The following is a 25,283-nucleotide window of genomic DNA, read 5'->3' on the forward strand; positions in this document are numbered from 1 at the left end:
GTCAAAGACAGATTGTGGAGAAGCAGCTCACCCAAGGCTGCTCAGGCATCAGGGTGAGTCAGAGGCTTCTGCTGCCTCTGACACAGCTCACACGCATCTGTCCCTTCACTCAGGCTTGGAGCACAAGTCTCAGGAGGAGAAATGCCAGCAGGGCAGCGCAAGAGACGCTCCGGCCACTCGCCATCAACCTCTTCTGGATGCAAAAGGGCACGACCACAAACTGGTCCCAAGGAAAAAGGTGACAGCAGAAGCTTCCCTCCTCACAGCTCCCTGGAACTGGCACAGGGGGCTCTGGGGTAGTCAGTGAGGAGCCATGAACCATGCCAGGCTGAGCCACGAGCTCCCCAACCGGCCTGGGCTCTGGGCACCTGCTGGGGCAGCCACGCCTGACCTGCTCTGCCCTTCAGCCAGCACGGCACAGAGCCAGCAGGGCCCTGGGGCTGATCCTGCACGGACACTTGCCCAGCCCCACAGACCTGCTCATGCCCGGGCCGCTTGCTCTGTCCCTGCAGCGTGCATGCTGTGCCACCAGACCCAGGACACCGACATCTGTGGGGACAAGAGACTCAAGTTCAAGCTCTGTGTCCACACCTACTGCCAGGTGAATTCTCTTGGGGCTCCCTCCAGCTTTCTGCCCACAAGGGCCCTGCCTTCTGGACCTAACAAGCTCCCGGCCTTCCCTGCCTTGCAGATCCTCGCCACTGGGCTTTACCCACAAGAGGACACTGGACGCTTTCTCGTTGGGGACACCAGGCGCATCATCAGAGAAGCAGCCCAGAAGGTCAGGACCACCTGGCAGCAGGAGCAGGCAGCTCTGCACCACGAGAGCCTTGGGCAGCTCCTCCTGCTCCCCACCAAAGAAGCCCCAGGCCCCGCACATGCAGGGGCCTCGTGTGCAGGTGCCTCTGGGGGCTCTGAGCTGCCTCTGCCCACATCCCGCTCCCTGCCTGAAGATGCAAACACACCAATCAAAGCTCCAGTCCTGACACTCATGGCGCTGCTGTGCTCTTTCCAGAGCTGCTTCATCTGCTGCAAGATGGGGGCCACCATCACCTGCTGCCAGACGGGCTGTGACCGCACCTTCCACCTGCCCTGTGCCCCAGACGGCCAATGTGTCACCCAGTACTTCGGGGCCTACAGGTCGGCTGCCCACCCTCACCTCACAGCCCCTGCGTTCATCTCCAAGCCCTTTCCACCCCAAAAAGCATGCAAGGGAGGAGCCCACGGTTGCCAGCAACCTCTCACACACTGGGGCACAACCCACACAGGGCTTGGGGCTCCCTCACAGCTCCTGCACCCACACTGCCAGCACAGCCCAAGGACTCTGCACTTCAGCCCTCCCTCACCCACCTCCCTCCATCCCCTCACAGGTCCTTCTGCTGGGAGCACCGCCCTCAGCAGGCACTGCGGCCACGTCCAAGCCAGGACAACACCTGCAGCATCTGCCTGGACACTGTGGGACACAACATCTCCTACAAAACCATGGGGTGCCCAGCGTGCCAAGACGCCCGCTTCCACCGCCACTGCATCCAGAGACTGGCTCTGCATGCTGGCATTGACTTCCGATGCCCGTGCTGCCTGAACCAAGAGCCCTTCATGATGGAAATGCTCACCATGGGGATACGACTCTCTAAGAGGTTGGCTTTTCTCCTCCCAGCTCACAAGGCAGCAGGCACAGGCACACTGCCAGCCTAGGCACTGCCCCGCCAGGCCTGGCCGCCTTCTGGCCTGTCCCTCTTGCCCTCAGCTCCAACGAGTTGCTGGAAATGGGACAGGCAAAAGAGCAGTGACTGCTGGGATCTGCCTGATGTGGCCTCAGCTCTTTCCCTTCCTTCTCTGGCAGACCCCCATCATGGCAGACTGACCCAGAGGCCTCACCCTCCCATCAGAGGCACGGCCGCTGCGATGCCGCAACGTGCCTTTGTCCAGGAGGCAGGGAGCACACGGAGGCACACGGGTAAGCTGCCAAAGCAGCAATGCAGGCATCTGAAGGGCATCTGTCTCCCCACAGCCTCAGCCATGTAGCATTACACACAAGGGCTCTCTCTGCCAGCCATTCCCCTGCTCTGACACTTTGTCCTCACCACCTCCTTGCTCCTCCAGACCCTGGCAACTGTGGCTCTGCAGCTCCTGTGCTGCTGAGGGCATCCACCAACTCTGCTCCTCTTTGGGGAACACCACCTGCTCCTGGGAGTGCAGCACCTGTGCTGCCACAGACACTGGTAGACATTCGGTGCCATACAACGCAGACAGGGACCGCGATGGGCCTGGCAGCAGGGCCTTTGGCCCATGGCTTGGCTCCAGGAGGGTGCTGGATACCACAGCGGCCTCTCCTGCCTGCAGCCTGGGGGCTGTCCTGACAAGCCTGCTGCTGCCCCTCTTTGCAGGTTCCACTGGCAAATCTGAGCTTGTGGGCCCTAGCACGGAACTGCTGACACCGTCCCAGGGCACGCTGCTCCTCAAGAGCAGCTGCTCCACCAGCCCTCGGCAGGCCTTAAAGCAGTGCGACTCTGAGGAAGAGATCCAGTCAGGGACAACGTACAGCCCTCCTGCAGAACGCTGCAGGATCCAGGATGGGCCAGCCCCCAGTGCTGACACCTGCAAACCCAGCACTCCCTGCCAGGCAGCACCACAGCTCTCCCAGGGCAAGGGTCCTGCCAAGACCGGCAGCTCTTCCTCTTGCCCTCGGCAGACCCGCAAACGTGGCTACCCAAACAAAGACAGTGACTCGCTGCTATTGTACGGCCCACCCACAAAACGACGCAGGATTGACACCGGCCCAGCCCACAGTGCTGATGAAAGCAGCCCCAGCACTTCCACACAGGCAGTGCCGGGGCCGTCTGAGGGCACTTTGGCTGCCAACAGTGCAGCAGCACGGCCGCGACCTCCATACAGGCCTCCATGGATCTTCCACGCATCCTCCATGGACAACCGCTCCCAGGCTGGACCGATTCGTACGAGACACATCTGGCAGCAACAACGGCGGGCAAAAAAGCCCTACAGCCGCCCACAAAAACACAGCAGGACAAACTGGCAGCCCACCCTAAGCGCCCATCTCCCTTACCCATCAAACACACAGAAACAAATACAGAAATAGATAGATAGAAGTAGATATAGACATAGATAGATAGATAGATAGATAGATAGATAGATAGATAGCTATGAATACAAAAGAAATAAAGATTTTTTACAATAGAACCTACATGTCTTCTCCATCATTTTCTTCAGACTTCTTCCAAGCTTCTCTTAGTGCAACGAGCACAGATCTATGTCCCCAGGGTTGGCAGCACTTTTCCAGTGTGCATCTTCCCTTCCTGGCCGCCCACCAAGCACCATGGCCGTGCTGTTCAGGCTTTGCTGGCCCTGAGAAGCTGCTGTCAGTGGCCCTGCAGGGCAGTGCTCAGCTCCTGAGCCATGTTCACACCCCTGAGCCCAGATGCACCCTCAGCCTCTGCTTTGCCAGCAAGCCCTGGCCAGCCCCCAGCACCCACCATGTCCCAGGGACCAGCAGCACCACAGCCACTTTTTATATTAAAAGAAATTACATACTAGAACCATACTAGAGAAAGATTAGGGAAACATCAGGAGGCTAGCAAAGAGTGAGTAACAAAAACCCGTGACTGACCAGAGAGTCTGACATAGCTGGACTGGGACTGGTCATAAATTAAAAACAATTCACATGCTGGGTAAACCATTCTCCAAATCACATTGCAGAGCAGCAAAACCCAGAGAAGCTAAGGCTTCTCATCTTCCCAGGAGAAGAAATCCTGGCAAAGAGATTTTTCAGAAAATACCATGGTGACAACCTTCCACCTGCCCTGTGCCCCAGACAGCCAGTGTGTCACCCAGTACTTCGGGGCCTACAGGTAAGGGTGCCCACCCTCACCTCGGAGCCCCTGCGTTTGTCTCCAAGCCCTTTGCACCCCAGTGAACACACAAGGGAGGAGCCCACAGATGCCTCTCACACACAGTGGCAGAACCCACACAGGGGTTGGAGCTCCCTCACAGCTCCTGCACCCACACTGCCAGCACAGCCATACCATTGTTTTCCAGTTGTTCAGTAACTTAAGGTATCTCAAAGCTTGCTTTCATTTCAATCTCACTTATAGTTTCCATATTCTCAAAATCTCTTGCCAGGAAATCACATTTATAAGGCTTTCCTGTTTCACCCTCCCCAACAAACTGGTTTTTCTTCATTTTAATTTTCTTGCTCTTGATTGAGCATGTAACCACCCACCAGTCTGCTGAAGAACAGCATGGGCAGAGGACTAGATTAAACCAAAACGTTCCTTCTCAAACCCATGTTGTGTCAATTGCAAAGTGGTCACTTTCAGCTCAGAAAAAGCCATCCCCCATCCAGGTCTGAGCACCCTGTGTTCGTTCCCTGGCCTCCCACTCCCCATGAGGAGCCTGAAAGCACAAGGGGCTCTCCCTGTCAAGGATGAAGTGCATCCAGGTTTCCTCATGACAAGCTGTACCTCACACCTACAGACATAAACAGTGGTACCAGTCCTCAGCCCTGTTACATGACCCCAGCTCATCTCCACAGGGCCACAAAGAGCATGGCTGTCCAAATTTACTTTCTTTCAGCAGCTCCTTCACTAGCAAGAAGCAACTGTGCTTGGAGAGGCTGCTCTGTTATCACCTGATGTCTGTAATGATGTAGGTAGGGTCTGCTCTTAACCCAACGACTGCACAGGAACACCCAACCCCACTTGGCTTCAATCTTGTTTTCATTTTTGTGCTTTCCAAGGCTAACTCCAGAGCTGGGAGCTCAAACCCGAGCTCTTCAGCTGAGACTGCACTGGATGCAAATGCCAGTCCCTTTCTCACACTGCCTTCAGCCTTGATGCGAAGGAACTATTCTTGTAGATGAGAAGGGGAAATCAAGGACTGTATCAGCAAGGCCACGGCTGTGTTTGTACAGCAACTGCCTGGCATTTACTGCAGTCCAGACAATACAACATGTCCCAGTTACACTACTCTAGTCCATGCACATGCAGAGCCTCCTCTAGAAAAAGCCAGCCTCGTGCAGAGAGGCACAAACACCCTGATTTTCCCTGTCCTCTCTGACTTTTCCTTTACAATACTCTGCTATGTAGAAGTTTGCAACCCTTTATGTGCATGGGGCATCCCTTACTCAGGGCCTACTCCGGGATGGCATTGCTTAGAGGCCAGAGGAGGAATCAGGGTCCTGTCATGCCAGGCACAGGGCACCTCCAGAGGAAGGGGGAATTCTTACTCTTAGGTTGGACATGACATATACATGTGATCAGGGTTTAAGAAGAAGAAAGTTTTTTATTCTGCATGTTCTCCAGCTTATATAATCTTAAGCGTGATTTTAAGTCATTAACTATGTCACAATAACTTATTATATTCATTGGTGCAAAACAATTAGCATCAATATAATTGGAAAAAGCTTTACAGAAATTTAATAAGGCATGTATACACATCTACTTATGCATGTAGTCTAGCTTTCAAAATTTTCATATATTTTTCTTGTTTCAATGTGGACAGCCTTGTCTTCTTCCTTGCTATAGATAACACTCAAAAATCAATACTTTCTATTAACTCAGCTTTGCTTGCAAGCCAGCTGTCAAGCCCCTCCATATGGCACTCATTGATGTCTCAAGAACTTCTAGTCCATCAAATGTGGTGGTAGAAGAAATACAGGTGGCTTATCCCTGTTCTGCAGAAGGGAAAGGTGCTGGGTGCAGCAGCAGGGCAGGGGCATCTGTCCTGCACGGAGCTGGTTGACTGTCTACAGGTCACTGCAGCTCCTCAGGCACCAGTTCCCCAGGAGTGACCCGGCTCACCACTCCCTTCCCTACCCAGAGCAGCTGAAGAAACACAAACTGCTCAGAAGAACTGAGCATTGACTGGTAAAAATTGCCCTGCTCCTTAGGCCAGACTGAGCAGCCAAAACTCACTATTCTAGAGCTTTTTTATCTGAAAACCCAAGTAGGAACAGAACAAGCACTTCTCCAGTGGCTTCCTAATGCATCCCACCAGAACCTGGGCTGGCTCTCAGAGCTCTGAGGCTGTGCCAGCAGTGGGGAACTGCCTCGGGATGGGATTTACCAGGGGCACAACCTTTAGAGCCACTTGCTACTTGCTCTACAGTGCCAGACACAAGCCACAACGGGGACCGGGCAGAGAAGGAAAGTGGAGCTTCTCCGTCTTGAAGATCCACAATAACAGATTCACCCAGCCGACACGAGCAGAATGACAGCAAAACCCCCAACTCCCTTGTGCAACAGGTTTTATACAGCTACAAGTCGGGGGGTGGATACAAACAGCAAACCAATAGGGAACCCTCAGAGGAGGAGCGAGGGGATTCCATCGAGTGTCTGGGGCCAATTGGGGTAGGAGGGTGGAGAGGATGGCTCACAAGGGCCAGTGGGGCTTTGAGGAGAAGGGGAATTCCAAAGGGGTGTTGCAGACAGGGATTGGCCCGAGGTGAGAGTGGCAGGGAAGGTTCAGGAACAAAAGGGGCTGGGTTGCCTTGACAGGCAGGGAAAGAGCTGGAACAAGGGGTGGGGAATGGCATGAGGGACAGCTTTGAGGGAGGGTAAAACCCAGGGGTAAAACAACTCAGGGAGGACATGGGGGTACAGCGGAACAAACTTAACAAGGAATCAATAAAATGAATTCGAACCACAACAGCTTCCTGTCCCTGCAAAAGACAAATAAAGGATACTTCTCAAACCACCTGCTCCAACAAGGCTTCCCACACACACACACACAAAGGAACGTACAGTTATGCATCTATAATGCAGTACAACTAGGAATGTTCTGCTAAATCTAAGTCCTGACCAAAGTTTGTAATCCATTTATAAGTGTGGATTTTTTTTTTCCCCTGAGTCTCTATGGTTGCTGCTGCTGACACCTGTGGTGACAAAGCTGGCCAGTCCCTGTGGGACTCACCTTACCCTCATCATTCAAAAAGGGGAGTTTTTATCCTCAGAGAAGGCAGGAGCTGCCGCAGCACTGGTGGCAGAAGGTGAGGAGCACAGGATAATCACTGAAGCTTTCATGGGCTTTGTGATTTCTTCAGCTTTCCTGCCTCCATCAGGGTAGAAATTAATGTTTCTGTTCTACTAACACATTATTTAGACATGCTTTCAAAAGACCAAGTAATTTGTATTTAATGAGTTCTGACTGTTAAAGATAAAAAACTACTAAGGAATACTGGAAAATAGATGCTCTTGTCCCAACACCGATGCATGTAGGGAAGCACTCCTGGGCATCTTCTCCCTCGATGGTTTTAGGATGACTTCTGAAGGAAAATGATTTGAAAACTTCCACCACATCCATGTCAGCTCCTTCAGCACAGCCCTAACTGCCAAACACTTCACTGACCAGGCATTGGTCATCTTGCCAGCAAGAGCCAGATGGAATATACACCACTGTCATTCCTCCCAGGACAGCCAATTTGAGCCATGGTTTTATTCCTTACACCAAACTAGGCTCCAGCACAGCTCGTCTGAGGCAGGGCAGCCTCAGTGCCTGCTGGAAATACCTATGGCAGACAGGGAACTGAGTGTTTAGAGGATAATTACTCCCCTTTCTCATTTCACAGCTCCTCCAAATGACTGTATTAATTTGAGGATTAGGTCTCCCATGTGTCAGACCTGGAGAAGGTCTGGGAGTTCATCCAAGGTCCAGGCCTTTGTTTGGATTGCACATTGTGCCAAGGGTCACTGCTCTTGAGGGGCTTTCTCTGCAGCCTAAATCATAGCAGATTACTAGGATTTTAGACAGGAACGAGTAGGAGTTGCTTTCTACCCGTATTTGTTTGGACTAGTGTCGATAACAGCCTGGGGATTTTCCAGACAGCACCATCTCTGCTCGGATTTCTCCAAGCAAGCCCGAGCAGAGGGACAGAAAGCTTTGAGGGCAACAACAGCTGAAGAGGATTTCTGATGGTCACCTCTTATCTGCACCACAGTACATTCACCATGCTGGGCTGCCTCAAGGATGAAATCCAAAGCTCAACAACTTCACCTGGAAATTAAAAACAAAGGAGCACTCCAACCTGTGGCTAAGTCAGCTGCTCTTCCTTGAGCCATGAGCAATCTGACTGCTGTAACTCCCTGTGTTTGACAGGCAAAGCAGAAAGGTTGGACTTGATGGTCTTAGAGGTCTTTTACAACCTTAATGATTCCATGAAATCTTACCACTTTCAAGCATTTGGTGACCCTCAGGTCCCCTTACAAGTGATCCTCAACACCAAAGCTTCATGAGCTTCCCACCAGGGTACTACAAGGGGATTTTAACCCGGTAATGTTTTTTCCCTTGCTTTTCCTGCTGAGGGTATGTTCTGCAAAACACTTCTTTTCACTGCAAAAACACTTCTTTTCACTGCAAAAACACAGCAACTCCAGCTGATTAAGCCTTCCACTTAGGATGGAAACACGACAGGGACGTCTAGGGAAAGCAGTTCACAAGTTTAAAATTTTGTCTCAAATCTCCACCTTCTCATTACTTCAGTGAAGTGAGAAGGAAAGCCTCTTTTTTCCCCCCTCTCAGCTGTCCCCACATCTTTATCAGTCAGAATTGCTGGGTGTTTGTCACACTGGAAGTACAGGAACTCTTCTAACAATCCCCTTCACTCAACATCAGCCACAGGAGTGCACAGCACAAGTTATGCACTGAGGGAGCACCCAGAGCCGAGACTGAAGCTTGTGTCACACCTTGGAGTTAGTAAAGCCCAAAAGCAAGCCCCCAGGAGTTCACAAACTCCAAAAATTCTCCACCCAGCAGTAAACTCTTAGCTCAAAGCCAAGCTTCTGGCTCCACCTGCTGCTGGAAGGGTGGAAAAGTTGAAGAAGCAGCTACAGACAAAACAAAACAAAACAAAAAATTAAAAATAACAAAGAAATAACTAACGCCTGCTTTTCTACTTAGCTCATCCTCCCAACATTGTTGTTAGAAGACAAAACAGAGATAGTTTCATCATGGAAAATTCTAACAGGTTCAAGATGTGCAGCTCTTTACCCGGTCATGACCACCAGGCACTTGGGTCCTATTAAAAATTACCAAAATAGATTACTTAACTTTAGAAAATACTGCCTGATGACACAAGTTCATGGGTTTTGTAGCTGAAAAGAAGCCAGGTCAAGGACAATGTTCATAAGCATGATTCCTAAGATTGCCAACAGGAAGGAGGAAAAAAAGAGAAACCCTGAATTGTATGTTTTCCCATCTCCCCCTGTTCACTGTGTGACTCTTGCCTCTCAGTGTTTCACATGGTTCCCTTATATCTTGGTTTACATTTACCCACAAACAGTGTAATTTTTTCTTTTTATGCCAGTATATATATTTAACAATTTCATGCCAAAACCCACACGCTTTTCCCTTGCCAAAGTGCACAGGTGCCAGCACAATTGAGCATTATTTCCACAAACAAAGCCCCCAGTGAAGCCAAGGGCTGCCCTGGGTGCCTCAGGAATGCTGGTTTGGCTCTGAGGTGCTTGGATTACCTCGTGTGTTTGCCCAGCACTGAAGGCAGGGTCACTATTCATTTAGAAAAGCATTTCATATACCTGATTTAAAGAAACATCACAAGCTACTTCTCAAAAATATGTGCAAGTGATATGATGGAGACAGATTAGGCCTTTTCAGCCAAATTCTTATAGCAACATTTTGCAGATACATATTTGTGCCTTTAAAAAGTTTTATTGCTGTACAGCTCTTGCTAAAGAAAACTAAGCCCTCTGGATAGGCAATACAGAGCTCTTTCAAGTGCCATTTTAAAAATAAATTTCAGTTACAGCAGAAAAAAAGTAATGCCATTTCCATACTTGCATCTCTATGTAATGCAACCTTAAAAAAAATACAGTAGAAAGGTTCAGAAAGGGAATTCTCTGAGATTGCACTTCTCAGTTTTTCACCGCCTACAATTATGATGCAAAACCCAAACTCATTTCATGAAACATACGTTTTCTCTGCACATTCCAGTGTGTGTATTACACTAATTTGTAAATTATTTTCAGTTTTGCCTCCTTCAAGTTAAAATTTGCTCAACACCAGCCTCTGGCTGAGCTACCTCCACTTGAGCAATCAGCGGAACAAGTACAAACCCCAGAGCACTGATTTCTGGCACTCAGCGGGTAGAGGCACTTTGGTTGTCTGCATTTTTTTGGGAATAAAAGCCCTGAAGAAATTTTCTAAGGCTAATTAAGATCCCAGACAACAAAAGCACAGGCAGGTTTTACAAACACATTAGTTATGCAAGCAGCAGAATTTGAGTTTGAGAGGTTCAGGCGGTGCCACTGACAACTGGCCAAATCCCAGTTTAGGATTGCCAGAAGGCACAAAAACCACTTTCCATAATAAAGCAAACCCCCAAAACAGACACATCATTCCAAAAGCTTTCTGATAGCCTATCATTTTATCACTTTGCACAGAAAAAGGAGCTTTGACATTCCCTTTGACCCTCCAGCTCCACCTCCTAGCTCACAAACTTCTGCCAACATGGTTTTTATTGTTTCTGAAGTGGAGCTTAGCTGGTGACAGGCTTAGTTTCTTGGAAGACACGTCCTGTATGTCTTCACTTCTGAAGAAATACATGTAATTTTGTACTTGTTCTGGCATTGAACTGTAATAAACCAAACCATCAAAACCCTCTGTCTGCTCTAGCTCTGGTTCCAGACACACACCCTGGACCTTGATTACTTAAGAGAGCCAAAGAGCTTTCAGGTTAAAAGGGAAAACTCAATTACCCCATCATTAAATAAGGGCAATTTAGGATGACTTGTCTTGGGAATTTTCATAAGCTTGCAAAAAAATTGGACTCATGAAGCAACTAAAAAACAAATTAAGAGCTCAGAGATTCAACAATGGTGTGCTGGAGAAAAAGAAAAAATTCTCAACTTCTGAAAAGTCTCAGCCTATTAAAACTGCAACCAGAAAGTGGGTTGAGCTCAAATTGATCATCAGCAGACAGAGAAATATTCTCAGAGAGTCCAAATGAGTAAAGCAAGTCACAGAGCTTTACATACAATTCTTGTTTATTACACAAATAAAATAAACGAGGGGGAACAGCTTCAAAGCTGTGCTTCAAAACAGTTTCAACAAAAAAATAATCCTCCACAATGTGGGCATGAGCTACAGGACAGCACCCAAACCATGAGAACTTGACTTGCAGTGGGGGAGCAGGGAATTACAGAACATCAAGGGCTCTAGAAAACGGCACCTCTGGAGGAAAAAAAAAGCGAGAAAAGGGGTAAGAACTGAAACAAGAACAAGCACAAACTTCAGGTACGTGGATGGCTGTTGCACAGAAGGAAAATCTGATGCTCTGTGGCCTGAGGGGCACAATGGCAGTGTGACACACACATTGCTGACAGCGGGGACAGGGAAGCACCAACACACAGACTGGAACCTTCTGCCCTACAGCGCCTTCTGGCAATTAGGCAAACAGTGGCAGAGCTGGGGCAGGAACAAACTTGAGCATGTCCTTCATCCTTGCCAGCCTTGTAACTCTAAAAAAAGTCAACTTTTGTGCTGCCAAGAATTTTGGAGCTTTACCTGTTGGGGCTTTGAAAGGTCTCCAGCAAGTGCTGTTTACCCCGTGGTTTCTCTCAGGTATTTCCCTCCTTGCCCATAAGCCCAGCGTTCAAAAACATCAAACTTCCTCGGCAACACCTCCCTGAATTTTTTATCTTATTCCTAACATGGAAAACCACTCTGCCACAACCCAGTGCCCACAAAGGAGACGGGGAAGCCCTGCAGAAATCAATCCTATTGGAACACACGAGAAATTCACCGCGCCGGATCCCTGGGGCTTCTGGAGCGTTCCGGGTGTAGGCGGGGCCGGGGGCGTGACCAGCTAAGAAGAATTTAAATTTCTCCAAATTTCTACGAGGTTTGCTCTTTCTGAAGACTCAGAATATTTTCACTGCATGTCACGTATTTTTTTTTAATGCAAAATGTGTTTTAATATAAACATCCAGATGACAGAAAATTTCGTAACAGTAAAAACAGATCTAAATGTTCAGATTTATTTTACAAAATTGCAAAGCCAAACACTGAGGCCAGGCTTGAAAACAGCATCTCTTGTCATACAATCAAAATATTGTACACACAGAACACAGCTCGATGCTTCTCAAGTCCACCAGCATAACACCCAGTTTGTCAAACCTTCAGCCTCAGACATTTTTTTCAAGCGGCACATGAAAAACAGAAATTCACCCACAATGATAAGTGCTTCCATCCTACAGACATCTTGCTGAGAGGCAAAAATTGCCAAATGCCATGTTTTGGAGAGTGATATGAGAGTGCAAGGCAACCTAAAATATATATATATAAATCACACTTTAAACTTTGGGCAAGACTTATAACAATTAAGCAGATTTCTATAGGTATCTCCCTCAAATATTCCAACTTAGTTGTTCAGTACATACAGAACTTTATTTCCAAGTGTTTCAAGACTGGAAATTCTTTAAAATCATTCTGTATTTTCTACAGAGCCATTATAATTTAAAGATACAGCTATGTTTTAATAGTCAAGTCCTCTTAGATAAAAGGAATGAGAGATGCTTGCTTCAAGAGCAGGCCTTCATCACACACATTTCAACACACCCTCTTGGACCAGTCAGCAGCCAGGCTGTAAGAACCATGCTTTCAGAAGGACAGGATGGTTTTGTGGATGATTTCGATGGACTCTCTGATCTCATCCTCCTTGATGACGAGGGGCGGGGCCAGGCGGATGATGTCGCCGTGCGTGGGCTTGGCCAGCAGCCCATTGTCGCGGAGCCGCAGACACACCTTCCAGGCATCATAGTCTGCAACGGCAGGGAGAGAGAGAGGGACAACATCAGCAGGAGAACATCAGCAGGAGAACATCAGCAGGACATTGAGGACGTTGCCAGCACAGCACAGGAGGTGTCACACCGGCAGCACCTGGCGCTGTGTGCCAGGGGCAGAGGAGCGATGCGGGTGTCACTCTCTGGAATCTGCACACAGTGACACTGCTCCAGACACGTCCTTTGCCTCAGCACACACAGTTCTGCTCCTTCACAGCTCACTGCTTGTCTGGCACTCAGTCAGACTTTAAAATAAATTTTAAAAGGGGAAGCATGTGAGGAGGAGGTAAGGGAACGTGTGGACAGGACTTCAGATAAGGTTATGTTTATGTAACCTGGATTTTAGCGCATCATTGTGGAAAATGACACCACCCTTGATCAAGCACCTTGATATTCAGATTTCTGATATAATGCAATATTACTGTGCTATAATTTCTCCCTAGAAACTTGTTCTCCATCATTATTTTTTTTCTCCTTTATATCCTCCTGTATTCATTGTACTCTTCAAACTCTTCTGAAAATAACTCATTCCAGCCCATGCTCCCATAATCTGGCAGGAACTGGTGTACCAGCTGTAGACAGTTTTTTCCCAAAGAGGAGAGATAAAGGTATTTGTTGGGAGGCAGATTCACCATCAGGTTTGAACATTATCAAATCATAAGAGTTCAAATAATTTAAAAACAATTGTTCAGCCTTTCTTAATTTAAAAACTCTATTTTTAACAGCACACAGTAACTTAAATCAATTCTCAGTGGTACTACAGTACTATAGTCACATTCTAAACACAAACATCATGTCTCCATGCCATCCCCCACCTACAATTTAAGCTTTCTTAATTAAAAAACCTTATTTTTAACAGCACACAGTAACTTAAATTAATTTTCAGTGGTACTGCAGTACTATAGCCATATTCTGAACACAAACATCATGTCTACATGCCATCCCCTACCTACAATCTAAGTTGAAAAATACTTCTCCATGCTGTGTTTGTGCAGTTGGTTTTATTTCCTTACCTTTGGTTTCCCGAATTACAATTGCATTTAAGAGCCCTTTTCCTCTTACAGCAGTCACAATATTAGATGGAGTCTTCATGAGCTCACTTCTTAGCAGATTACCCATTATTTCTGCATTTTTTGCCAGATTTTCTTCTTCAATTACCTAAAGAGAAGTCAGATCTACAATCAGCTGAAGGGCACTGCATTTGTTTTGTTTACCATGGGGAAGGATGGGTGATGACACTGAACCTGCTGATTCACAAAAGCTGTTGCAGCCACAGTGTCCCTGCACAGGCTGCAAGCCCCAGCAGGTTGGTATCGAGCCTTTACTCATTCGTGTCTACAAGAAACAATAATGTCTTTCAAATTTTATTTTAAATAAACTGCTCTTTGTTTGCTGTTATTTGCAAGTAAACAGCAAACCTCTGAAGGCTCTGAATCTCTCCAAGTCTGAGTACTGGGTAGTGATGAGGTTTTCTGTGTGACCTGCATCAATGTAGTCAATTAAGCAACCACAAAATAATGGAATTGCACCTTCTGGACAGGACATTGCAGTTTTTATTTGAGATCCATACCTGTTCTCAAGCTCACAGAGCAGCAGCTTCTGCTGATATAGTAAAATAAGCCAATTTCAAAATGCCTTCATGAAATTAATGAGGGTATTTGGCCAAATTTACATAATTGCCTTGAAACTTCCTCTAGATGAATTTTATTTTGACATTTAAGACATTAGGATCATAAGAACACAGGAAGTGGGCCACATTTCCAATAAAAAATTTAGAATTTATTTTATGATCTACAGATAACCACTACCAATTTTCCATACTTATTTAAAGCTAGATTTCTACTCACAGCATGAAAAATAATACCATTTATTTTGAGAAAAGATCATGGGACCCTTTTTAATTTGGATTCCAGACCTTCAGCCCCACACACAAACCTCCAGTGCTGCCATGGCCACACGGCAGGCTAATGGATTTCCTCCATATGTGGATCCATGTTCACCAGGTTTAATGGTCAGCATAACTTCATCATCACACAGCACTGCTGAGACCTAAAATGGCAAGGACAGCAAATTCACATACCTACAACAGGAAACTTTAATATATCTAAAGCAAACCTTCCCTCAGAGCTCAGGAAGTTTTCAGCCTCTGGTGATAAATTACATTTACATTCCCAGCAGAACAGCAGATCTGACAATCCCATAATTAATCCCTTAAATACACTTAGCTATAGTGGTAACACAACTTTCAATCCCAGTGAGGGGAATTTCTCCAAACTGAATATTATTTCAAGAGTTTAAGCTTCAATACTTGGTTTAACAACTCAGAAATCCTGTCAGTTGGCCAAAATAGTTCAAGGCATTGTAATTTCCAGCCTAATCATCAGGAATTTAAGTCACTCCAAGAGGATAAAATCAGCCATGCAGGCATGCCAGACAAATGAAATAATGCCAGTTGTTCAGCTATAAAGGTAGTATTTGGTATTCCATTATTTTATTATGTCTCTCTCAAGCTGGACTGTCTGGTCATAAATCATAGTTAGTCTTGCAAACAACAATTTCCAAGTACAACAAACATCACATTTATTGTTCTTCCAACTGGCAGATTTTCAGTGTTGATGACTAAGAAAAAAAAGATTATTCAACAAATGTTTGGGGAATTTTATGTTACTTTAAATTATTGGTATTTTTTTAGTACTCACAGGGTATAAGCCACCAGAAAGGGCCTTTCCAAGAAGAATTATATCAGGTCTCACATTTTCATGGTCAACAGCCAGCATTTTCCCTGTTCTGGCTAAACCAGTCTGTATTTCATCAGCAATAAACAGAACCTTTAAAGAGAAGAAAAATCCAAACAGAACAGGGAATTACTTTCACTGTCATTCCTAACCCAATTCTAATACAATTTTTTTGAGGTATCACAGCAATAATGAAGACAACTTTATTAATAATATGTCAATGTCTTTCTTTGAAAATATGAAAATAATTATGAGTAGCACTTACAAATTAGGAATCTGAATTCTACTGGAACAGAGAGACCACTGATTTTTAAATCAGAGATCACTGATAACCATTCTCCTCAGTGTTTCATTCTGTGACCCATTATTGGGTTATTATATTGTTACTGATTATTGTAATTGATAATTATACTGATAATTATATTGTATATTATATTGTTACTGATTCTTGGTAGCAGTTATGCACATCAGCAACCAAGGTCTTGGATAGCCATGGTAATTGGAAGCTTACATTGTGGAAAAGAAATTAGAAGTTAAATTAATCTAAAATAAATCCAGTTGAAGAATATTAACTATAAACTTAAATCAGTAACAATAGTAAGAAATAGTGAAAAATGTGCACTGCTAAGAAGTACTCTTTAGTGAGATATTGCCAGGAAACACAAGAGGTATCCCTGCATTATTCCACTGAAAGAAAAGGGAAATACTGAATTGCATACAAAGTTGTACACCTTGCATAGAAGGGTGACCTTACAAATTACACCAGTAAACACAGCATATAGTGTTAAGTGTTGCATGTTTAATGCTACAGTGAATTCTCACATTGTGTTTTGTGCAGAGGTCCCTCACTCCTGTGAGATAGCCTTTGTCAGGAACAATCACACCTGCTTCCCCTTGAATTGGCTCCACCATGAAAGCTGCCACGTTGGGGTCTTGAAGGGCCCGCTGCAACATTGGGCACAGGGAGAGGAGAGACAAAAAGAAAAAGCTTTTACTCAGGTCAAATACAGAAAATACATGTAGCAGAACCTGCTTCTAGCCCTGGTGTTCTTCCTCCAAGGATGAGAACAGCATTGCTCAGACAGCTCTCTCTGAGTGCCACTTCAGTTCCAATGCTGTGTCACTGTTGGAAGTGTGAAATCAGCTGCTGTGCTGGCTTGGGAAGTACAAGCCTTGCAAACTGCAAACCCAGACAAGCAGTTTATCAGGTCATAAATCACCTCAGAAATACCCTCAGGTTCATATTACCCCATACAATACAAACAATTGCTCAACTCTTCCTTTAAACAAAAAAAAGAATTGAGCCCCTCCAGACAATTTTACCTTAAAGCAAAGTCCACAGGTACATTATCCACTATCAAGTTCAAAAAGGTTTAGAAGTCCACGAGGCACAAGAGATCTAATGATTCCTAGCATGAATTTACTGCAGCTTTTCTCAGCTTTGCCCCATGAGCAGAATGAATTCAGCTCTAATGAAGGCATTAAACACTTGCAGACCTTTCACCATGGGCAGCCTGCTGTAGGTTTAGACCTGAACAAGCCTTTCCACACTGCAGCTGTAGCCCACTGAGAGACCTTTGTGTCCCCTAAGCCAAGTCCAAGGAGAAAAGCTGCTCTGTTCTATAATCCCTCAATCTCCAAAGCCCACTCACTTGTATGAAGCAGCCCCAACAGGTACTGAGGTTTTTACTCACAGAAATGGTACCTAATCAAGGTCACCCCTCCCCAGCTGCTTGACAGGATTAACCTCAGAAAACACAGGCAAATACTGGGCATCACTGGCATTTCAGGAGCTTGTGAAAGTGAAACAGCAGCCTGGCATGGTTTTAAGGATGCTCTGAAACTGGAAATGAATATTTGCAACTGCAGTGAATTCTAGTCATAGAATCACAGGATGGTTTGGGTGGGAAGGGACCTTAAAGCTCATCCCATCCCACTTCTTGCCATGGGCAGGGACATTTCCACTAGACCAGGTGGGTGGGAAATTAAATAGATTATGCTGTTTTTCTTTCACATCATAAAGCATAACTGAAAATCAAAACCAAAGTAGAATTTACCCACATTTCCTATCCATAATTATAACAGACATATTCCTTATATATATCTATTTACAGATATCATAATGTTAAAGTACATGTTTCAAAGTATAAACTTCTGATTTTCCTTGCTATTTACCAGAGAGACACTGTAAAATGATTCCATATAAAAGAACAAAAAATTGTCAAATACCTCAAGAGCAGGTAGGTCATTGTATGGGATCAGTTCAAATCCTGGCATGAAGGGCCCAAAGCCATCATAGCTGGATGGGTCAGTAGAACTGGAGATGGCAGACATTGTCCTGCCCCAGAAGTTGCCAGCTGGAAAAAAAAAGGGGGAAATTGGTACAAAACTGACCAAGAGCCAGAACACTTTAAATGACATCACACTTTCCCCTTGGTGATGCATTTTAAGGGTTATCTAACAAGATATTAAGATCCCCCTCCTAATGGTTAGCATTTTGCATTGATGGCATAAATACACTCTGTTGCTATATCAAAAACCAAAAGAAAATTATACTCTTAAGACCTGACAACTATACAAAATAATTTCCTTAAGTTTTGTTAGTAGTCTGGAAAATTGAAAATAACTCTGATAATGCCAATTTCTAGAAGACCTGGAAAATACAGGACAAAAGCCCTGGTAGGTGAAGCCAAGAGGGCAGCTTAACCTCTTGAGCAATCTGTGAGAAGTGTGGCACCAATCTGAGGAGTTAATCCACAAAAAAGTTATGCAGGAACAACAACTCAGGAATAAAAAGTCCTGCACTGTCAGTGATTAAAAGAGCATGGAGGACTGGATGTTCTTTCTTTGCCTTTGACTTCAGGCTGCCTCCCAGTAACCCAGTGTCCAGATCCTCAAGTCCTCAGCTCATAACACACACTTAACATACCTGCAAAAATGATTTTAGCTTTGTATTTTGGAATTCCTTTCACGGTGTAGGCCCATTTCCGAGCCAGTTTGCAGGCAGTTTCTCCAGCTTCCACTCCTAAAGCATAAAGTAGCACCATTATCACTCTTGCACGTAAAACAGGCCATCAGTGCAGCAGAAAATGTTACACAGCCAGTGAATCTCAGAGACAGGAACTAAAATGGAAACAAAATATTTCTTTACCTGTGTTCATTGGAAGAACTTTGTTGTAATTGAACATTTTGGTGACCAGCTCCTCATATTCCCCAAGGACATCATTGTAGAATGCTCTGGATGTCAGGGTCAGTTTTTCAGACTGGGATTTCAGAGCATCCACAATCTTTGGGTGACAGTGGCCTTGGTTGACTGCACTGTAAGCACTCAGAAAGTCAAAATACTTCCTACCTTCAACATCCCACACGTAAACACCTGGGAAAACAAACCTGTGGTCAGCACACAAAATAAAAAAAGACACAAGACCAAAAAAGGCTCCTCATACATAATTAAAGACCAGAGTAAATTTAAACTAAGTGATAATATATGAACAGCCCACAAGGACTTAGATAGGGTTTCAATGCACCTTCTCCTGCTCACATTAAACCTCCCCACACAAGGTAACAGAAGAAATTAGGTTGCCTAAAAATTTTCTTGCTGAGTGATTTTGGAAATTATCAACACTTTAAAACATTTTAGAGACACCACAATTTTTTCAGGTGCCCTTATGCATAATGATCCTGCTCTCTAATCAACAATTTGATCCCACCCAAAAAAAAACCCAACGAAGATTCAGAAATCAATCAGGTCAAAATCATTCTGCCATGTTCTCATTCACCTCCACAGACCCACAACACCTACAACCTCCAGGAAAAACCTAAATAAAATACCTTTTCCTCTTTCCAGAGCAACAGGCAGTGGGTGGTAGTTGTGAGCACCATATTTGGCCTCACGTTCAAAGATGAAATCCGAGGAGAGAGGCCTTGGAATGGTTTTTTTGGGAGCAACTGAGGTAGCAGAGCTCAGTGAGGAATGAAGACCTCGGCAGAGAACAGCAAGGTGCTGGCAGCGGGTTAGCTTGGAAAGCATGATGGACTTGAGGGATTCTGATACAGGTCTGGAGGGGAAAAAAATAAAGAAAGTTAATAATTAGCACTAAGAACTCTTCAGAAGAAATGTCTGAATGATTGAAGTGGTTTTACTGCCAGGATTACAGGTTCCTCAACTATTTTGCAATTCAGCCAAGAAAGCTTAAAAGAAGTATAAATGAATGTGGGATTAACATCAAACAAGTCATTTTTTCTATTCTCTACACTTACAGAAACAGAAGGAAAATTAAACTGTGTGACTCAGCAAGTCTGTGAAGTAGTTACATCATTTTTCCTGTAAGTGTTCCTTTTTCACTGTGCCTTAAATTCTGATTTACTAATATAAACTACAGGAAGAAAGTTAAGTTCATCAAATTTCTTGTTCTATTGAAATGCCCATTTTCTACTAGATTTTCATCAGACAAATCATGTCACAAACTTCCTCAATATTGGCTGTCCCTGGAAGTGTCCAAGGCCAGGTTGGATGGTGATATGGAAGGTGTCCCTGCCCATGTCACTGGATGAGCTTTAAGTTCCTTTTCAACCCAAACCATTCTGGGGTTCTATGATCAAAAAACAGATGTAAAGTAAGAATATGTCAGATATTAATGATTGTTAGAGCACTCTGTATTTTCCCAGCAATTTCCCCTAAATACATAACCTTGTATTTTCACCATTTAGGGATAACCTGAGGGTAGGATTTCATGAGGAAAATGCACTTTGATTTCTTCTCTGTGCCTGCTCCTCAGCCAATATAAAGATACTTCTCAGAAAGAGGATGTGAGCTGGCACTTGAAAAGCTGTTTGAGGAAGCTCTTCCCACAGCAGGGAACAGCAGAGAGCCAAGAGTTCCCAAAGCTCGGGTTTCTGGTCTCACAGAACATCCCACTGACAAACTGGCAAAAGGTTTAATCCCCAGAGCAGGATCACAGATCACAACAGGTGCTCTGCTTATCAAATGCAGCCTCCCTGTGACACTGCACAGCAGAGTGAAGAGCTGAGCAGCCTGGACACTGCTGCACCACCTAACACAGGCAGACTGAAAACCTCCCCTCAATACCAACAGCAGGATGCAAGGATGGCTCACACAAGGGTGCTGTTATTTCAGGCTGCTTGCAGAAGACAGAGGTAGTAAGTCATGGATTTATCCCTAATTTATTTTGGAAAAAAATCCACACCCTGAATGTGCTGCCTTGAACAGAGAGGCATTTCTTTCAGCAGGCTCCTCAGGTATTACATTTCTGCTCCTCACTTCTAACCAAAGCCTAAAGACTTTTCTCCATCTACCAAAATCCAAGTGTTGAGGAAGAGTCAGCATTCTCCATTCCAGCAAGAGATGAATGCTGCACAACTCTGGGCATGTCTCCAGCTGTTAAAGATTAGCCCTTTGTGTTAATTCTTTTCAAGATTGTTATTCAAGGATTTCGCAAACAAAAAAGACAAATACTTCTCTGTGCAAGAAAAAATTTTGATGACTCAAAATTTCAACCTGCTCAACCCCTAAACTGTAATTGGTCTGTGACATCCTGGCCCCTGGCACACCTCCATGGCAGAGCACCTAATCCTATCCCAAGCTCCTAGATTTTGGAGATTTTCCAGACATTCCTGAAATGAAAGGTACAAAGAAGTTAAACTCTTATCTGCCCTGTATCAGAGATACCTCTCTGCATGAAGGATCACAGATCCCCAGTTTGAGGTTCTTGCTTTACTTCTTGCATATTGGAAAATATTAATCAGATTTTTTTAAAGGGCTTTTTCCTCCATGAAGGGAATTGTCCTGCACACTGTGCTAGTGAGGCCACATCACTTTAGCCAAGTGTGGAAGATTACATGGAGAAGAGCTGAGTAAAGCTGAGAATTCCAGATGAATCTGGAGTTAAAAGGAGGGGGGAAATTTGGGGTTGATGATGAGCAGGACAAGGTGAACAGAAATTTCAAGAAAGAGGAGGGGCATAATAAGGAGAAAAACCCAAGCAAACAAAATGAAATAAAATTAAACTCATTACCAAGTGTGAGAAATATGATCGTGCACTGGAGCAGGCAGTACAGGAATCAGAAACCAGGAAATTACACCAACTGGAATAGGTCTTGCATCAGAACAGAAAACCACTCAAAACACAGCTGTAAAACACTTGAACAGCTTTGCTCAGCTATTGAGCAAGATTATCCAGACAGGATCCTGCAGACTGCACAGGTAAATTGAATGGTTGTATGAACCTGACACTGAAAAACACCCCAAGGTAACTGGGGGGTGTTGTCAAACACATGAAAACACTCAGGTTCAGGCTGATAGAGCAGACAGGAATTGGTACCACACTGCAGCCTCTACCAGCTGAGTCAAAGGGGTGAACCCTCAAGGGGACAAGCAGGGGGACATCAGTGTGGACATGCCAAGCTGCCTGTGCAGACCAGCACCACAGCAGGAACAGCTCAGGACCTCCAGGACCTAGGCTGGCAGACAAAAACTGCAGAATCACTGAGCCTGGAAAAGACCTCTGAGATCACCGAGTCCAACCTGTGCCTGATCCCCACCTTGTCCCCAGCCCAGTGCCACATCCAGCCCTTCCTTGGACACCTCCAGGGATGGGGACTCCAAATCTCCATGGGCTGCCCCTTCCAATGTCAAATCAGCCTTCCAGGGAAGAATTTCCTCCTGATGTCCAACCTGAACCTCCTCAGGCACAGCTTGAGCCCGTTTCCTCTCATCCTGTCACTTGTCACCTGGGAGAAGAGCCCGATCCCTGCCTGCTACAGTCCCCTTTTAGGGAGCTATAGAAAGGATAAAGTCGCCTCTAAGCCTTCTTTTCTCCAGCAAAACAAATGGAAAAAAAAATAAGGAAAAGCAATAAACCCAGCGGTGAAATACAAGATCTCGCTGACCATCTCCCCGCCAAGGCCACGGTCAAAGGCAGTGCAGAGGCAGGGATGTGGCATCGCGGAGCGGGGCTGGCACAGGCACAGAGGCGGGGAGGGACTGTCACCACCCCCGCTCGCCGCGCAGTGACAGCGCTCCTGGGGCCTTGCCGACGGGGCCGGCTGCGGCGGGACAGAACCGGGGCACGGTGGCCCGGAGAGAGGCAGAAATGGCCCCCGAGGGCCGGACGGGCCGTACCTGGTGCTGCCGGAGGTGCCGGAGGTGCTGCCGGTGCCGGAGGTGCTGCCGATGCCGGGGCCCGCAGATAAGAGGCGGATGCGGCCGCGGGCCACTGTCACCGCTCCTCGCCCCGCCCCTCCCGCCTAACGTCACCTGAATCGCGCCCATCGATTGGCTATCGGAACTGATTGGCAGCCACCGCCCCCGCGCTGCGGCGCCTCCCCTTGGCGCGGGGGCTCCCCATTGGCGGCCGCGCGCGAGGCAGCGCCCCGCCCATCCCTGGCCCTCAGGGGCGGTGCCCTTGGCCCTCACACCGGCACCCCGGCCCTCTGAGCGAGGGCTCCATTCCCCCTTCCCGTCTCCCTCACACCGGCACCCCGGCCCTCGGACCGGCTCATCCTGTCCCCCCTTCCGTCACTACGTTCCCTCATCCCCCACACCGGCATCCCCGTCCCTCAGGCTGGCGGCTCGTCTCCTCTCTGGCCTTGGGAGCAATCTTTGTAGCCCCAGAAGCCCACACACGGAAGTCCTCCGTCCCCGCACCCTCCCGCCGCTGTCACCGCTCTCCCGCACTTGTGTCCTCGAGGAAGTCACTGTAGAAAAGGGCGAGCACTGACGGAAAAAAAATGAGAGGAATTGGGAAAACATTCCTGGGAATAGGAAGTGTGTGGGATGGTGGTGGTTCCTCCACTGATGGCTACAGGTTCCCCAGGGATGTGATGACAAGTGCTCTGTGTGTGCTCAACTCTGACCTTTCTCTTCCCAAGAGATGAACATGAGCTTTTTCCCAATCTTTTAATATATGTCTAACAGAAAATAATTCGGAACAACAGCCAGGGATTCACAGAGGTTGCTAAGGAATTGCTCACGGAGCTCCTGTGCCAGGTGTTTTTGCCTACACACACCAATTTCCTCCCCAGTCTGTCACGGTCCCTCCAGTGTCCCCATGCCCTGCCCTTCTCATCATGGAAGGGCATTGATGGAACCCCAAACTTCAGGCTCTGCTGCCTTGGGAGAGAGGGAGGGAACGTGGAGGGAGTGAGGCCCAGGAGGGCCCGGAGTGCTCTGAGCAGGAGCTTTGAGCTGGGACCAGCAGGTGAGCAGGGACAGGCTGGAGCGAGCCAGCACAACCCTGACCTTTCCCCGGGCTAAATTACAACTGGAGAGCATTTTGTAACCAGAAGATCTGGGCGTTTAAGGGGAACTGTGAGGTTGCTTCATAAATACATTCTGGTTTTACCAAAAAAAAATCATAGACTGGTTTGGGTTGGAAAGGGCCTTAAAATTCATCCAGTTCCATCTGCTATCATGGGCAGGGATATCGTCCACTATCTCAGGCTGCTCCAAGCCCTGTCCAGCCCGGCCTTGGACATTTCCAGGGATCAGGGGCAGCCACAGCTGCTCTGGGCACCCTGTGCCAGGGCCTGCCCACCCTCACAGGGAACAATTCCTTCCCAATATCCCATCTAACCCTGCCCTCTGGCAGTGAGAAGCTGTTCCCGGTGCCCTGTCCCTCCATGCCCTTGTGCCAAGAACTTCTCCAGCTCTTTTAGAGCTCCTTTAGGCACTGGTAGGAGCTCTGAGGTCTCGTTGGAATCTTCTCTTCTCCAGGCTGAACAATTCAAATTCTCTCAACCTTTGCTCATAGGTGTTCCATCCTTGTAATCACTGCTGTGCCCTCCTCTGGGCCTGCTCCAGCACTCCAGGTGGGATCTCACAAGAGCAGAGTACAGAAGAAAACAAACCATATTTCACTTTTTATCATATCCACCTCACTAAGAAGAGCAAAAAACCAACCCCCAAAACAAACAAACAAAAAAAAGCAAACCAAAAATCCCCTGAGTCTTAGCAGTGGTAACTTCTTAGTGCCTCTTGCTCTTTGTCCATAAATTGCCCTGACAAATTTATCAATGCTGGAAAACAATTTATTTCTTCCACAAAGAAAACACGATATCCTAGTTGACACACAGAGAATTTGCATAGCTTCCCCTCACTAAAGCAAGCAATTTGAAAATATTCCTGAACCTTGTCATATCTTCTAACCAAATTGCTCAAACCTTGGATGTCAGGGAGAGCACCGCTGATGCCTTTGGAGAACAACGCCCTCGGAGGAAATTTTCCCAATGTGCAGTCAGCCTGATGCAGCGAGGGCTGGGAGGAGAGCAGATGATGTTGAGCTCTCTATAAACACACAGAGAGTAAGGCTCAATTTGCTAATATGTTTGTGTCTCCCACTAGCCCAATTCTGCCAGCAAACAGTGCCCTGCATCTGCTGCCAAAGATGAGTTCATAAAGCACCAAAAGGTTGTGCCTTAGGTGCTAAATTGCAAAATACATTTCAGAGTCATGACTGCTGAATGAATACACCATAGTACCGTGCCCAGTTCCTTAAGTCCTGAGGCAGTTACTGTCTAGGAGCTATTGAAACCCTTTATTTCTAGTTGAAGTTATGACTTTTTGTGAAAAGCCTAACATTTTAAGGCTGAAAATAAGCAATTACCTCTCTGCTTTGAGTATTACAGATTGTCCCTGTTCATTCTGCCTCTCTACTCCACTCTGGTGAGATCCCACCCGGAGTTCTGCATCCAGCTTTGGGGTCCCCAGCATGGGAAG

General features: G+C 46.4%; 1 protein-coding gene and 1 pseudogene across 1 annotated transcript; one reads left to right on the forward strand and one right to left on the reverse strand.

Annotated features, from left to right (window-relative positions):
- The first annotated feature begins 878 nt into the window (after positions 1 to 878).
- LOC139599067 (uncharacterized) lies at positions 879 to 3,870 on the forward strand (annotated as a pseudogene).
- An 8,101-nt stretch (positions 3,871 to 11,971) lies between these two features.
- OAT (ornithine aminotransferase) lies at positions 11,972 to 22,844 on the reverse strand. The gene is made up of 10 exons (XM_071446106.1): positions 22,689 to 22,844; positions 19,379 to 19,605; positions 18,699 to 18,923; positions 18,477 to 18,572; positions 17,777 to 17,904; positions 16,370 to 16,492; positions 15,512 to 15,640; positions 14,748 to 14,861; positions 13,826 to 13,970; positions 11,972 to 12,791 (listed from the first exon to the last, which is right to left on the reverse strand). Exons 2-10 carry the CDS (start codon positions 19,575 to 19,577, stop codon positions 12,631 to 12,633), a joined length of 1,320 nt encoding a protein of 439 aa, XP_071302207.1. The 5' UTR covers positions 19,578 to 19,605; positions 22,689 to 22,844; the 3' UTR covers positions 11,972 to 12,630.
- Between the last annotated feature and the right edge of the window lie 2,439 nt (positions 22,845 to 25,283).

This window comes from Agelaius tricolor, unplaced genomic scaffold (genome assembly GCF_023055355.1).
Source record: "Agelaius tricolor isolate 1412-34295 unplaced genomic scaffold, bAgeTri1.0.p SCAF_22, whole genome shotgun sequence".
Taxonomy (NCBI): Eukaryota; Metazoa; Chordata; class Aves; order Passeriformes; family Icteridae; genus Agelaius; species Agelaius tricolor.

Coding starts and splice junctions, on each gene's coding strand:
- OAT (XM_071446106.1), bottom strand. CDS start 19,577: ATGCTTTCCAAGCTAACCCGCTGCCAGCACCTTGCTGTTCTCTGCCGA. Junction 15,641..16,369: donor ACCTCTGCACAAAACACAAT/GTGAGAATTCAC, acceptor TTCTCTTTAAAG/GTTCTGTTTATTGCTGATGA. Junction 14,862..15,511: donor TTTCTGGTGGCTTATACCCT/GTGAGTACTAAA, acceptor TTGCCATTTTAG/GTCTCAGCAGTGCTGTGTGA.